This window comes from Diceros bicornis, chromosome 6 (genome assembly GCF_020826845.1).
Source record: "Diceros bicornis minor isolate mBicDic1 chromosome 6, mDicBic1.mat.cur, whole genome shotgun sequence".
Lineage (NCBI taxonomy): Eukaryota > Metazoa > Chordata > Mammalia > Perissodactyla > Rhinocerotidae > Diceros > Diceros bicornis.
Window position 1 is genome coordinate 78,250,743 of NC_080745.1, and position 16,032 is coordinate 78,266,774.

At 38.7% G+C, this 16,032-nt stretch overlaps 1 protein-coding gene across 1 annotated transcript in view; it reads left to right on the forward strand.

Moving 5' to 3' along the window:
* The first annotated feature begins 7,218 nt into the window (after positions 1-7,218).
* The window catches only part of TRUB1 (TruB pseudouridine synthase family member 1), a 29,471-nt gene continuing 20,657 nt past the window's right edge, over positions 7,219-16,032 (forward strand). Inside the window, exons 1-2 of the mRNA XM_058544072.1 lie at positions 7,219-7,542; positions 11,006-11,104. Of these exons, the coding sequence (XP_058400055.1) occupies positions 7,254-7,542; positions 11,006-11,104 (388 nt within the window). The 5' untranslated portion in view covers positions 7,219-7,253. The remainder of the gene's footprint in view (positions 7,543-11,005; positions 11,105-16,032) is intronic.

Below are 16,032 nucleotides of genomic sequence, written 5' to 3' on the forward strand. Positions count from 1 at the left end.
ATAACATATTATATGTAATTCAATGTTAAATAGTAAAAAGTCATTTTAGGATTTCATACTCAAGCTTTGCTTTTTCTGAAATGTTTTTCCATACCTAAGGCTAACCACAAGAATCAAGAACTCTTTGGAGCCAAAGCATATCTGCATAATCACGAAACTTATACAGATATGCCTTGGCTCCAAAAATGAGAACATATTTTTATTATCTAACTTGGCCAAAACATTCAGATGTGTTTTTAATTGTGCAGTAGATACCAAATCATAGATTAGGAGGAATGTATCCAAACCTCCAGGCCAAAAAAGAGAAATCAATCTTACGTTTAAAAACCTGTAAAATATTCAAAGCGAAGATCATGATTTTCTAAATTCAATTAGGTGGTAATAGGAAAGGTTGAAGCCTTCAGGAGTTTTGAGATAACAAATGACAGCGGGGTAAAACCTTCTTCCTCTGCTGGCCTCTAGGCATAGTCCAGGCTAAATAAGAGGCTTTTCATTCGACCTGGTAATGAGAAACATCCATCACCTCTGTCTCCGAGTCCAGCCTTAAACCCTTCCTCAAGTGGAGGACATTATTAAAAGTTTAAAGAAAACTGAAGTCACAGAACGCCATTTCCCCAGCTTACAATAGCATAGATTAACCAGTGAAGGCAATTTGTACATTGTCTTTGGAATGTGGATATAGAATGGTTTTAAATATTCCAAATCCTCAGATCCTATTTAAAAACTGGTATTGATAATACTTTCTCCAAGCTGTTTATAAATGACTTTATTTGCAGCAGTGGTCAATATGAAAGTTATTTCACGTGCCTATCACAGAGCAAGTGCAGAATAAACATTTGTTGTACAAATAAATGAATGTTAAATAACATAAAAACAATCAGATCTACTGTGTTATTTTGGCGGCGTTAAAGACAACATTTGACCAATCTCAGAGTAGTCTGTTCTATGGTGTTAGTAATTTACCTAATATATATAATCACACATATTTAGTTTACAGTAAACTATAAATATTTATAATATTCATACCATTTAATAAAAATTCAATATTTATAATTGTATATATTGGTTTAATGTGAGAATTTATTAAATGTCCTTAATGTACCTTGATAGCATTGTGTACATTATAGGGGAATCAATTATGCACTTTGAATGAATGTTCTGAGCTCTCAGGAGTAATTACAGGGCTCTCTTTATGAACCTAAAAAGCACAAAACTCCAAGTACTCTTGTTTTATACATTGTACAATATCTCTATCATCCCAGGTCTTTCTGAGTCATGTCCTCTCTTTTCCATTTCTTTGCTCTTTAAATTTTTCACATTTGTTTAACCTGAACTCCTACATTGCGGGAGGGAGGGCATACTGCTTCTTTTTGCTTATTACTGTGAAAATGTGCTTTTATGACAGAGAGGTCATATAAGCCAGCTAACGCATTGGCAGGTGAATTAGCTCTTGCTGCCAAATGAGTCAGCTGAGATGGGAACATTAATTTACTTGAATGGATATGAGTTGACAATGCCATAAAGAGGTATTGGTATAGATTAATGGAACAAGCTGTCAGGAAAATGTAGGTTGGGTATGGTGATTTGGCAAGTATCAGAATGTTTCCACGTTCACAAGTATTTCCTTTTCTTAATCTGGACTGTCTCTTGGATTTCACTGCTAAAATGCAAATGCTCCTAGAGAAATGAAACCTTAAACTATCATCAGGTGTTAATATTAGATCGAAATTGCTGATATTCAAACATTCTGACCTACGTAAGCAGTAGTTTTATTTGATTCAATATCATACCTTCTTAGGGATAGTTCATCAGATTGCCTTATTATTGAACTGTGGAGAGAGTGGACAAGAAATCTCTGAGACAGGGAAAGATTTGGAGTATGAAGTAATGCCTCGAGTCAGCCATGTTATCAGGACCTAATAACACCTCCCTCATTCTAGACATAATAATTCTGTTATTGCTTCCAAGGTTACACTAGCTGTTCTGGTGGCCATTTTATATTCATATAAAGTTTATATTGCACTCATGAAGGCTCAGAGTAGACTCAAATCCCCCAATCTTTTTCATTTAGGTTGATTCTAGACCATGTTTTCTATGACTGGCCTTTGAAAATTGGTTTTTAGCATCTATATTCTGGGACTTAATGTTCATCTTTGTAAAAATTTATTTAAATTCAGCTTAGCTCTCTAGCCTATCCATACTGGTTAGTAGTTACTGAGTACTGGTTAAGATTATAGACTTTGGAGTCAGGAAACCTGGATTCTACTAAATCTAACTGCCACTTATTACTTAGCTTCAGCAAGGTGCTTAATCTTTTTTGAGCCTCAATTTCCTCATCTTTATACGGCAATAATACTTCTCAGGGTTGTTAAATTAGTTATTGTGCTAATTCTACACATTCCAGAGAAAAGACTAGCCCTTGGCTGGCTCCTGGGCAGTAACCTCTGAGCCCTTGGCATATCCTGCCTGATAAGAAGGTTTTAGTATGCCTGAGGCCTTGGGCTACACTGTATCAGTTAGACAAGATAGTTTATGCTAACAAGATAACTTAGGGTGAACACCTGTTTTTGTACGCCTGATGCCCTGGGCCACATGGAATCAGTTTCACTTCTAGGGGCTAGAGACTGAGTAGCTAAGGTCAGTAATAAAAACGCTGGACACCAAGCCTCAGGTGAGCCTCCCTGATTGGCAACACTTCACACATGTTGTCACATTTCAGTGCCGGGAGAATCAAGCACTTTGTCCTTGTGACTCCACTAAGAGAGGATAACTGGAAACTTGCGCTTGGTTTCTCCTGGTGCCTTCATCCTGCGTATCTTTTCCTTTTGCTGATTTTAATCTGTATCCTTTTGCTGTAATAAACTGTAACCATGAGTATTGCAGCTTCTCTGAATTCTGTGAGTCCTTCCAGCAAGTCCAGTCTGAGTCTTGGGGACCCTGACACATCCACTTACTCTATGTTAGCTATATACCCTTGGTCAAATTATGTAATCTCATTTAGTCTCATTTTCCTCATCTGTAAATGGGGATAATAATAATAACAGTAATAGCCACCGTGTAGTGAAGTTCTGGCACCTAGCCTACACTTTATTTTCTCCACATGCATAACTTGAGAGTTACTATAGAAATTCCAGGAAAATGTAAAGTGCCAGCACATAGCATACACATATTCCACAAAAGTTAGTTCCCTTAAGCAATCTCTTTTGCAAGTTCTCATAGCTCCCCTCTCCCCCACCCCAAGATATAATTTCTGGACTAGGAGATCTAACCTCAATTAGTACGAGATGTCCTCTCAAATCTTTTTGCTCCTCATGGACATCATTCTCCTCTTAACAATTGTTTATTCTTCCCATTCTCATCCAAAAATCATTCTCCTTGATGGAGAAGTCAGGAAAGTAGGAGCTTTGCCTGGGCTTTGTCATTTTATTGGCCTAAAGCCGTAAATCAATTGCTTTCTTGATCTTTAAAAGTTTCCTTTAATGTCTCTGGGATTTTTTCTATCTATTCCCAGATCATTTTGACTTTAGTTTTCGGGCCTTACTCCCACATGTTTGTGATACTTTCTAGTATTAGTCTTTTATTATCTATCCTTCCTTTAAAAAAAATTCTTTGCTTAATTAAAAAATTTATTTTATTGCTACTATTTTTTCCTAATTACAAAAGAAATGTATAGTCAAAATTAAAACAGTAAAAATACTTATACCTTAGAAAGTAAAACTTTCTTAGAAGTCCACATCTAAAGAAACCACAATATGTTTTCTTTCGATACCTTAGCTCACCGCAGGGTTCCTTATGCAACCAATCACTGGTTTCCTTAATTACCTTCCATATTAGGATAATTTTCTTTCTATTAGGATAATTCACCATGGCATAGACAGATTTTTTTTTTTGAGAGTTTTCCAGCTTTCTCAAATTTCATGCCATGAAACATGCCCATCTTTTCCCTAAACTTTTAAAAGATATGCGTTTCTCAAGTCCATGGTACAGATTTGAGCATCCCCAGCTTTCTCTTCTTGGTCGTCAGGAACACCTATCTGTGCTTCAGTTGTAAAATGAGGGACTTGGACTACATGGTTTATAAGTTCTCATCAAGCACTGTTTTTTACAAATCTACCATCTATAGGAAGTTGCACAGATGGGCAACAATTGGAGAAGCCTTTGTAAAGAACAGCTTTCCCAGGCATACACGCCTGTGGCAAGGATCAGAGAAGCGCCCCAGGAATGCAGACATGGGGGAGCCAGGGACAGATTTGAAATAAAACTATAAAGTCTTGTTGATCTTTGAGTCTTGTTAATTAACAACCCTTGAGGCACATGGGTAGTTGAGGGTAGCATACAATGGTCTAGAAAGTTGGAGTCTTATTATATTGCATCAAGTAATCTCATTCTCTCTTTGCCTCAGTTCCATCCATATAAAATGGAGATAAAAGCATTTGAGGCCATATGAGGTAAGCTACACTTGGAATATACATCTATTATTTTATGTGTTCAGCACATTTCTGGGAACTGGCACTAACTCTTCTCTATCTACATGGTTTCTGCTGTAGCTGCCAAGTTTATTCATTCATTTATTCAACAACTATTTATTGAGTGCTATATCTGACACTATTCCAGGCCCTGGAGATACAATGCTGAATAAAACATACAAAAATTCCTTGTGGAGCTTATATTCTGAGGGAGGAAATTAAACAAAATAAGTAAATATTTGGCATGTCAGATGAAACGTGCTATGGAGAAAAATCAAGCAGGGACGTGAGTGAGGAAAGTGTTGTGGCTGAGGGACAAAATGAGTGAAGCACTATGTTCTGCAGGTAGCCAGCAGCGACTTCATCCAGAATATTTCTGGAATTGGATCAAAACAGGATGGTTTAAACCGAGAATATGGAATAAGGAGTAGAAAAAAAGCCTGTTAGAAGCAAAAAAGAAGAATGAAGAAGACCCGAGAGGGCAGCATAAAAGGAGGACATGAGGGGAGAGAGAGAGCGAACGAGAGAGAGAGAGAGAGAGAGAGAGAACTTCCCAGATTCTGCATAATATTCCAGTATACTTCCGATAAATCCTTTTTCTCCCTAAGCTGGTGTGAGTCAGTTTCTGTTACTGCCAACCAAAGAATCCTAACTCATACATACATCTATTAAGATAATCTGTAAATTCAAGGTTTGCCCAATGTGGGAGATATATGGTTACCTCAGAAAATTAGTGCTTGGTGCTTCTGATGCCAAGAATACAGATTTGATAGCAGGGTAGAATTTAGCTGTTCTGTAGCATGCCAGAAATAAAATGTTCAAGAAATATCCATTTCTTTGTTTTCTTTAAATCAAATTAACTCTGATCCTGCACTGGGCTTGTGGAAAATTCCAATGAAGCACTATTTTTCACCCCTAGTGCCCTCCCTCCACCCTCCCCACCCCAGAGTCATAACAGAATTAGGGAAGCCTACTGGAGTCTAGACAATTGGGAAAACACTCTCTAATCTCCAAGTCATCGTTGTTCAAGCCTGCTTTAAACTTTCTCTTAAAGTCCCTGGTCCTCTGCTTCTATGCCAGGAAGAGTGCACAGAAATCTTTGCTGAGGCTAAAGGATGCTTTGCTCCCTATGGTGCAGCCGTCCCTTCTGAAGTCATACCATCTTCCTGGCAAAGGGAACATCTTGAAGCAGCCTCAGGTATCCACTAATCATGGGAACTGCCTTTCAGTTTCTTTCTTTTTATTCTCAAAATAATTCTCTTCTCTTCTGGCCTCCAAAGCACCCGCATGCATAATCTTTTCAGTTAGTTTAGGCTTTTATAATAGGCCACCAGAGTAAGTAGCTTCCTTCTAAGAATTTCAGCTTTCCACCCTACAAAAACTCCCCCAGGCAAAGACTATTTTGTGGTAAAGTGTACATAACATAAAACTTCCCATTTTAACCATTTTTAAGTGTACAGTTCTGTGCTAAGTACATTCACATTGTTGTGCACTCCAAAGATTTAATGAGAGTCTGGTGATCTGATTGAAATGGGGAAGAGTGAAAATATAGGAAGAAATAAATACTGTGTTTAACAATTGTTCTTTCACGTATTTGTTGAATGAATGGGAGCAAGTTCAAATGCGGTCTCATAATTTTTTTGTGATTTTGACAGCAAAGACGCATCATTAGGATACTAGATATTAAGGTGCAAGAGGACAATGAGGAGAAAAGGTGGCTGTAAGGAAACTTGGGGAAACAATGAAGACAAACATTGTCTCATAATACTCATAATACCCTTTAACATATCTGAAGCAGAAATAAAATGAAGAATTTTTCTCCACTCTGTCTTGTGCCAGGATCAGAACAACGTTCCTGAATTTTGTTCGGGAGTAAATAACTTCTAGAGAGAAGGCCTCAAATCAAAAGTAAAGTTTAATTTTAGGAATTGCAATAATGCCTTTTGATATCTAAGCAATATGCTACTAAGAGATGCAATTCACAAAAGAGTTAGTATTAAAAATCTTAGAATTATTAAGAATTACCTGGGGGTTGTGGGGGTGGGGGGTGGACAGCGGTGCACGAGGGAAGTCAAAATAAGCCTAAGCAATTCAGCATTGACTTGGCCTAGAAGATTCTTTTGGGAATTTGGTAATTTGAAGAACTCGGATCCATTTATTCATGCCCAAATATTTATTTAAGTGCCTACTTTGCGTGAGGCACTGGGGATACAGCAGTGCTAAGTAGGTCAAGAGGTCCTTGCTCTAAAAGAGCTTACATGCTAGGGTACTTCAATTCTGAACCGTGAGTCCAAGAGCACAGTAAACTGAAAGAAGCAGTGAATCAAGGCAGCCATGGTTCTTCACAAGCCGCAGCAAAAGTCAGTACTTCAAGTTTTCTATTCTCGGACGCTGGGTCCTCTTAGTTCCGGAAGGGGGGCGGGCAGGTGGGATGTGAAGAGATTTCTCGCCGAAAATATACACAGACTTGGTGTTCGGATTAGGCAGTTTATATGACTGTAACTCCAAATTACACGTGCAGCACCGTACTAACCCCACCTACGAAGCATTTAGGATTGCAGGAGAAAAACCACTCCACCACAGCCCTCAGAAAGCACAGCCACCTCAGCCTGCACGGGAAGACCCTGGACTACAATTCCCACAAGCCCTTGCGACCCCCCCCCCGCCCCATCCCGTCCACACAGCTTCTAAGTACATGTGGGAAAGATGGGGGATTGTTGGCCGCGTTCTTTGCTGCGTCATTAGCGTGCGACTCGAGGATACAAAAGAGTTCTGGGCTACAAAAGCATGGCTGCTGCTGAGGCGGCCGTGGTCTCGTCGTCGTCGTCTTTGAAAACAGGCACAGCCCCAGTCCCTGAAACTGCAGGAACAGCCGCAGCAACGGCTGCCACCTCGCCAGTGACGGCTGCAGCCGCGGCGGTTGCGGCCGCTGCCAGGAGCGGATCCGAAGCCAGGGTCTCTAAGGCCGCTTTGGCGACTAAGCTGCTGTCCCTGAGCGGCGTGTTCGCCGTGCACAAGCCCAAAGGGCCCACTTCAGCCGAGCTGCTGAATCGGCTGAAGGAGAAGCTGCTGGCAGGTACTGCAGCCCGGGTGGGGGCCAGGCTGAGACGGTGGCTGCGAGGGCGGAAGCTGCAGGACAGCACGCCGGGTTTTATTTTTTTGTTTTGTTTTTTTTTTGCGTGCTCAGGGCTCAAGAGAGAAAAGGTAGGGAAAGGGATAACGGCCACTGAATCAGCTCTGGACGGAGATCTGGGGCATCTCGGGCTTGGACTTGCCCTGACGTGAACTCCTGAGTTGTCGTTCTCAAGGGGAAAACCTCCAAAAAACAAAAACCCACACATACACAAATAAACCTCTGCCCTTGGGCGTGCAGACCAATTTTCTCTAATCTGATCCCTCAGGAGCCTTTTGTTGGGTTCATGTAGATGAACCCCTCCTGAAGGAAGCACTGGCCCTCTACCCTCAAAGTTGCATTCTTTAAAATACGTTGGAAGTGCAGATATTACTTAGTTAACCAAGACGTAACACACTGGTTTTCACATGGTGGGCGTAAGAATTACTTAGAGTCCCTTGTACAAATGCAGATTCCTAATCCCTGCCCTCCTAGAGATTGTGATTAGGGGGGGCTCTGAGGTATTTTTAGGAAACTGCATTTTTAAATTGTTGCTCCGGGTGATTTCTGGTGTAAGTAGTCTAATGGACCACATTTTGAGGAACACTCAATATAACTTGGTCACTTCTCTAAGAGCATTCTTTTTGTTATTTTGTTTCTTCGTATACACTGGGAGAATATTAGAAAAGCCTGAAGGATCTCTCAGTTCTCCAGCCCAGTAGATCATTTCAGACGGTGGCATCAAGGAACCTTAAATTTATTGGACGTCTACAATAAGCCAGATCTGTGCTGGCCCGTAGAGACAGGGAGAGGAAAGATACTGTCTCTTCTCTTAACTGAGCCTAGTAGTGTCAGCAGCCTTTGGTGATAAAACTATTCAGGACCCTCCAGAGTTTGGCCTTGGCCTGTCTTGCCATTAAACTAGTATAGGAACTTGCTTCTTAACGTTGTTTAGTGTCCCCTGGCAAACTTAACTTTTTTTTTTTTAATGCAAAAACAAATTCTGATAGGAATTTGTTAATTGAAACTGACACAATACAAATTCAGATGTTTATTAGCAATAGGTACACTCTTGCAGATGCTTAATTCCAGTGTTGTGTCTACTCATTCTTTTGTTAGACTTTCTTTGTACTTTGTTACCTGTAAGGATGGGTCAAATAGGGGATGTTGAAGGGAAGGAATTGCATCAAGGGCAAGCTGTGTGGTGTCACCAAAGAGTTGTTTCCTTCATGGAATTGCTGTCGTTTGGGCTGATTTGTTAGCTCAGCTATGGCTTTTTGATCTTCAAGGTAATGATTACCATTCTTTCTCTCAGACAGGTTTCTGATAGGATCAAAGCCATATCCTGGCCTTCTGGTTAATCTGCCTCCAAGAACGGAAGTTTCTTGTTGAAACTTGGTTAAAACTGATTGTTTCAGGGCTGTTGTTGGGCCGTCTTCTGGAAGCCGCTCACTCAGATGTAGACCACCTCATTACTCTCTCTCTCTCTCTCTCTTTTTTTTTTTTTTGGTGAGGAAGATTAGCCCTGAGCTAACATCTGTTGCCAGTCCTCCTCTTTTTGCTGAGGAAGATTGGCCCTGGGGTATCATCTGTGCCCATCTTCCTCTACTTTCTACATGGGACGGCTGCCACAGCATGGCTTGATAAGTGGTGCATAGGTCCGTGCCCATGATCTGAATCTGTGAACCCTGGGCAGCTGAAGCAGAGCGCGTGAACTTAACGACCACGCCACCTGGCCGGCCCCTCATTACTCTCCGTTTTTATGTTGCTTGTGATTGGCCTATTCTATATGTATGTTAACTGGACCAGGGCTTCCCAAATGCCATTCTAATGGCTGTCAGAGTTAGCTGAGAAGGTTCTTAAAGATACACATTCCAAGGGATCACAGTCTAATGCCAGCCAGGTGTGACAACCACTAATTTAGGCCACAGTCAATGTTCATGGCCTCTATTAACATTCCTTGCCTTTCCTTATATTGTTTCATGTCATTCTAAAATCCCTGCTCTTCGTCATCTGTTTGAATCCTTCAAGGACCCAAACATATCAGAACTGTATAGCTAGAAAAGACCTTAATAAATATTCATCCATGAATGGTTACCAGTGGGGTGAACCAAATTCCAATGTAGTAGAGGTGGTATGTCTTCAAACTTGAAGGTAAATTTGAACACAAGGGCAAGACAGTAAATTTATGGGCCTTCGTACTCCAAGGAGTATCAAGTAGAAAAATATAGATTTCCCCAAAAGGTTTCTGTAAATTCATGGATGAGAGATCCATAATAGGTTGCAAGTGAAAGGTGAAAGGTTTGAAGCGTAGGTCTCGCCTTATGGGTTTTTGTTAAAGCAGACGGCGATGCCCTTCCAAGCATGGTGATGTCATGATCAGAGAGTGGCACTAGGACTCTGTTCCAGATACTGTGGTTCTCAGGAGGGTGGTAATTATGTGGTGAGGCTGAGCAACCCAGCACATCCGTTTGGCCATTTAATCTAGCTTCTCCAGTATTGCTTTGCTTCCTCCTTTTCCTTTCTCTGCTCTCTCTTCATTTTCTTTTGCTTTTTCTATCTTCTTAATCTCAATAGTTAGAAGGAAGATTTGATGGGTTTGGAGGGGTGTAGATCACTACAGCTGTTCCTGCTCCTCTCCTTTCTCATTTGAAGTCCAGTAGCCAATATTCTTTCAATATATTGTTATATATAACAATAATAATATCAACTTATTGTCATAGTACTTTGTAGTTTCCAAAGCAATTTCGGGTAACATTATTTCAGGTTAGCTTTACAATAGAAATATGAGATAGGCCAAGTTGGCATCCTCTTTTTTTAAATCTAAATGCTTCAGTGGTTAAGAGGCGATTGAACTGTTATCTGCTTCTAGCATAACCTTTTGTTGAGATTAGCTTCTTTAAAGAATTGAGAGTTTTGATTCAGAGAGGAGGACGATGAATACAGATAGTTTGGGAACTTACTGTAATTAGAAGTAGCCTTGTATGAGATGTACTCCCAACATAGCAGGGGTACCAGCAAAGAATACCAGGAAATGAAAGAGATTTGGAAATGAAATTGAGGACTTTTAAAACTAGCTGCCTATATAAAAACTAACTTCTTTTCATCCTTCTCTATCTAACAGCCCACTACTACAAGGAGTTTACTAGGTTTTTGTGGGTTAGCCTGGATATTTACCCACTTTTTTAAAATGTTTTTTTCCCTCAGAAAATGAATTCTATTTTCTAAACAACTAATTTTGGAATACTATTTCTTTGTAATTTAGGGAGTGTCTGTACATTTTAAAATCTGTTAAGTTTGTACAATACTTTTCATTTGTTTTGAGTATTCCAGCCACCTCCCCACCTCCCTCACCCCCCTGTATTTATGAAGATCCTACTTCGTGTGTCTTGGTAATTACCTTTTCTCATCCCAATTACTCTCATAGAAGCTGGAATGCCTTCTTCAGAATGGACCAAGAGGAAAAAGCAGACTTTGAAAATTGGGCATGGAGGGACTCTAGACAGCGCAGCCCGGGGAGTTCTGGGTAAGAGATATGAATCGAAGTTTAATGTAACTGTCAATATCAGAAGGAAATATTAATTGAGAACAGATAAGATTGACTAAAGCCAAGCCATTTTCAATCTACTTTGGAATATTTCAGATCTACTGGATTTATAATGCCATCTTCTAAAGAAGCCCTTAAGTGGTACAAGGTATACAAAGCTATTAGAAGTAGCCACTTTTATGTGTAGATGGGACTTTGAGAAAGGGTTTGTGCCTGTGCAGAAAAGAGTTAACATAGCAGGCCTGAAATCGCTATCTGTAGCAAGGCCTGCTTGGAAGGCTTGCCCTTGGCTGGCATCTGGGAACTTGGATTTTGGGACTGTTCCCACCCTTCCTATCTGATAAGGGTGGTTTGCTGTTCCTCGACTTTTTGTGTGAGCAATGTGGTTTATGCCGAACACCTGCAGGATTACCGGTCAATCACGGCATTCTTTGCCATTGGTCTAGAAGTGGCTTCACGATTCTTATCAGTTCAGCACTCCTTAAGTTGAAGCCTATTTGTCATAACCATTCTGTTCTACTGTTTTCCAAGGCACAGCACCATAAATACAAGAAGAGACAGGATAAGATCTGCTGCTTATTTATGAATGGACCAATTGTATTCATTTCTGGTGGTTGTTACTTATTGGTATGTAGAAAATACAGGTAGTGATATTCAAGGCAGTGAATAAATAAGTTTATTTTTTACCCTAAACCTAAGGGATCTTGTTGAAGCTTCCATTTTAATGTTATGAAGGATTGCATTTGGCTATTTGTATGAGTAGAAGAAATTGCACTGGAAACAATTTTTCATTTGGAGGCTTAATTTATATTTGATCACACAGAGACTTTTATGATGATATAGTATATTCATATGTCAAATTTATTAATTTTTCTTCTAATACCTGTGGTTTCTGATGAGAAATAAATTTTTTTTTAAAAAGTGTGTATTTAGTCACAGAATAAGGGATATTTATCGTCTAGGTTAGCAGTTCTTGAAACTGTTAAGAGAAGTTGATTTTTATTGTATGGTGAAATAAGGGCTGGGCTCTAATTATCAGGAATTTGTGTACTGGCTGCTTTATTTACAGAGTACACGCACACCAGGCAAATCCTGTAGCATCTCTGAATCTCAGTTTCTGTATCTCTTAAAAAAGGATAACATCTACCATAACTCTCAGAAGGTTTATTGAAATCTCTTATGAAATATCTATAATATACAGTTATATACTGTACCCTGTGAAGTGCTTTATAAAGGTCTTTTTGTTTACAAAACTGGACCTGTGTGAAAAAATATACTTTTACTTTCAACATTTTAGATTTTGTTTTTTGTAATATTAATAGTACAGATTTAAGAATTTAGCTGACAATTTAAGATATAATCTGAAATTCAGGTTTATAATTCTATTAACATATATTTAAATATTAATTATTTAAAATATTTATAATTTAAATGTTAAATTATTTAATATAATACATATATATTATATATAACCTATATAATTCTATAAAAAGGGCTTGCAGAATTCTCAAAAATCCTGCAATAGTCATAATAATGGCCCCCAAAAGTTGTCCATGTCCTAATCTCCAGAACCTATGAATGTGTTAGGCTATATCACAAGAGGGGTTAAGGTTGTATATGGAATTGGTGTTGCTAATCAGCTGACTTTAAGATAAAGAGATTACCCTGAAATATCCAGGTGGGCCCAGTGTAATTACAGGGTCTTTAAAAGTAGAAGAGGAGGCAGGAAAGAGTCAGAGAAGACGTGGCAGTGGAAGCAGAGGTTGGAGTGATGCGATTGCTGGCTTTGAATAAGGAAGGAGGTTTACAAGCCAAGGAATGTGAGTAGTCTCTAGAAGCTGGAAAAGGCAAGGAAACTCCCCTAGGAAGCCTCTAGAGAAAGATTCTCCCGTAGGGCCTCTAGAAAAGAATGCAACCATGCTAACACCTTGATTTTTGGCGCAGTAACACCCATTTTAGACTCCTGACCTCCAGAACTGTAAGATAATAAGTTTATGTTGTTTTATGCCGCTAAGTCAGTAATTTGTTATAGCAGCAATAGGAAACTAATACACGCATTTATTATAAATCACTTAAAATGGAAACTAATGTCTTATATACCACTTTAAATGTTATTATTTTTTAACTCTAGAGGTTATAAAATCGCAGTGAAAAAATTTAGAAAATACAAAAAACTGTAAAGTTGAAAATAAAAATTATCCATTTTCCACCTTCCAGGAATATCACTGTTAACATTTTTGTAATATTTTCTCCTAGCTTTTTATCTATGCAGATTTTTAAAGTTGAGCTGTTTTACTACATATACATTTGTATCTTGTTTTTTTTACTTAACATTATATCATAAGCATTTGTTCATGTTAATTAAAAAAACTATTTGTAAACATGATTTTTTCTTTCTTTTTTTATAATTTTATTGAGGAATAATTGACAACTATAATTGTGTATATTTAAAGTGTTGAAATCATATCAAATATCTTCTCTGCCCACAATGGTATGAAACTAGAAATCAATTACAGGAGGAAAGCTGGAAAATTCCACAAAATGTGGAAGTTTTAACACTTCTGAGCAACCAGTGGGTCAAAGAAGAAATCAAAAGGGAAATCAGAGATATCTTGAGACAAACGAAAATGGAAACACAACGTACCAAAATTTATGGGATGCAGCAGAAGCAGCTCTAAGAGGGAAGTAGACATTATTTTTAATGGCAACATACTGTGCTGTCATTTGGGTAAAATACAACTTATTTAACTATTTCCTTATTTGAGATCATTGAGGTTATTGTCAGAGTTTTATTAGTAGGACTGATTTTGTGAGGAACATCTTTATGAGTAAAACTTTTTCTTTGTTTTAGATTATTAAGATAGCTTCCTGGAAGTGGAAAGATACAGATCTTTTAAGATGATTGCGAGGGTATTATAGAATTAGATAAATGGCACTAGAAACTTCCAAGTGCAAAAAGCTTTGGAATTATATGCGTAATACTCTTGCCTGTCCCAAAGTGGCTGTCATCATAAAGTCTATCGTTTTGATTTGAGAATAGAATACCAGAACATTTTGATAGGTTTGGAGATAGTGGGTTTTTTACAGAGAAACACTTGAGCACAGAAAATTTGGGAGATAGAGAAAGAGAATAGTAATTCTGAGACAGTGCTTGGGAAACCCTGTTATTCATTCATTCTGCTAATTCTCCACACTTTTTCAAACTGTTGTGTCTTTGCACGTGCTTTTCTTTTCAGATAAACTGCTCATCTGTCTTCTTTGGTTGTAGAAATCCTGAAATGCTATCTCCCGCATGTGAAGCCTGCCCACTTGCTCTTTTATATTGCTAATGTAAAACTTCATTCTATTCTTTGTTTTTGTTAACTCACTGAGGACTAAAACCAGGTCTTGTTTATTTCTTTATCTATACAATAAGTACTGAATAAAATTTTGAATGACTGAATGGGAAAAAGCTGGGGAAAAATTCTGTCCAGTAAACTGTCCCTTGAATGAAAAGCTGCTGGTTGGTTGGGTCTCACTCCAGATAATTTTTCTACGTACCACTTCTGTGTTAGTCTTCCTAAAATTCTGCTTTCACTAATTACCTAACTTCAATGGGCCTTGGTTTTGGGTAGCTCTGAGATGCCTTCTGGTTTTAAATTCTGTCATTCTGGATCACTGAATTAGCAGAGAAATCATCGTCAGTTCAGCATTTCAACCACGATGAAGTCATACATGTCAGCCTGCTTTTAAGACACCCTGCACTTCGGTTGATAAACCTGTGCTCATCCTTGTATCTGAGAATTTGTACAGTTTGTTCCTTCTTTAGAACGTGCTTCTCTCTTGTCTGTATGTTCGAATCCTGTACATCCTCTAAGGCCTAACTCAAACTCTGTTTGAAATGCTTGAATCTAGCATTCTCTGGCCTCTAGGCATTTAGAGCACTCCCTCATTTGATCTCCTACTGCAATTATTCTCTCTGTTTTTATCTTGACACTTAATCATATACTATCATATTCGTATTTAGCGTTATTCACTCATTAATTCAGGCAACATTTTTTGAGCACTCACAATTTCCCTTGGCTGTATTTTATTTTCCCCAGGAGATTATAAGCTCTTTCAAAGTCAGGAAATGTGCCGTTTCATTGAAAATATTCTTTTTGGGACTCTGCACATAGTAGCTGCTCAAGAAATATTAATTGGGGATTCTTGAGTGGAATAAAGTTGCATTGAATCTTTGTTGTTATTGTTATACTAAAGTTTTGCCTCTGCAGGAGCAGCTACCATTTGAAAAGTACTGTGCTCAACAGAGGATACTGAAGGCAGATAGTCTTTTGTCTTAGTCCTCGAGCCAATATGACTCTATCATAGAAGCTTAGTGGGAGTTTGGGATAGACTTTATGAGGGAGTTGGGTTTTGAGCTGGGTTTTGAAGGATGGACTTTGAATACTTTACTAAGATTTGGTACTGTAGGCATTGGGACCCTATTGAGGATTGTTGGGGGGCTTTGTAGTGTGCAATATAGGTTTTCAGAGATGGTTATGAGACGGTATGAATTGGAAGAGGAAGGGATAGGATGTAGAACAGTCGAGTTTGCAGTGGTTTAGGCTGATTTAGGCTGGTGGCAGTGGGAAGAAAGCCTAGATCAGTAAAGGAGCAGGGAGGATGAAAAGGAAGGGGGTCTTCAGTTAGACAGTCTGGCCTGAATTTTAACTCCATCATATACCAGTTGTGAGATGCTAGGCAAAGTTCTTAGTCTCTATATGCCTCCGTTTCCTCATCTATGAAATAGAGATCATTGTATTACCTTTTAGGGTTGCTATAAGGCTTAATTGAGCTAATGAATGGAAAGCATTTAGAGTGGAATATGATACATGGTAAACTCAGTGAATGATATCTGCTATAACTATTCATCATCATTCTTTCAG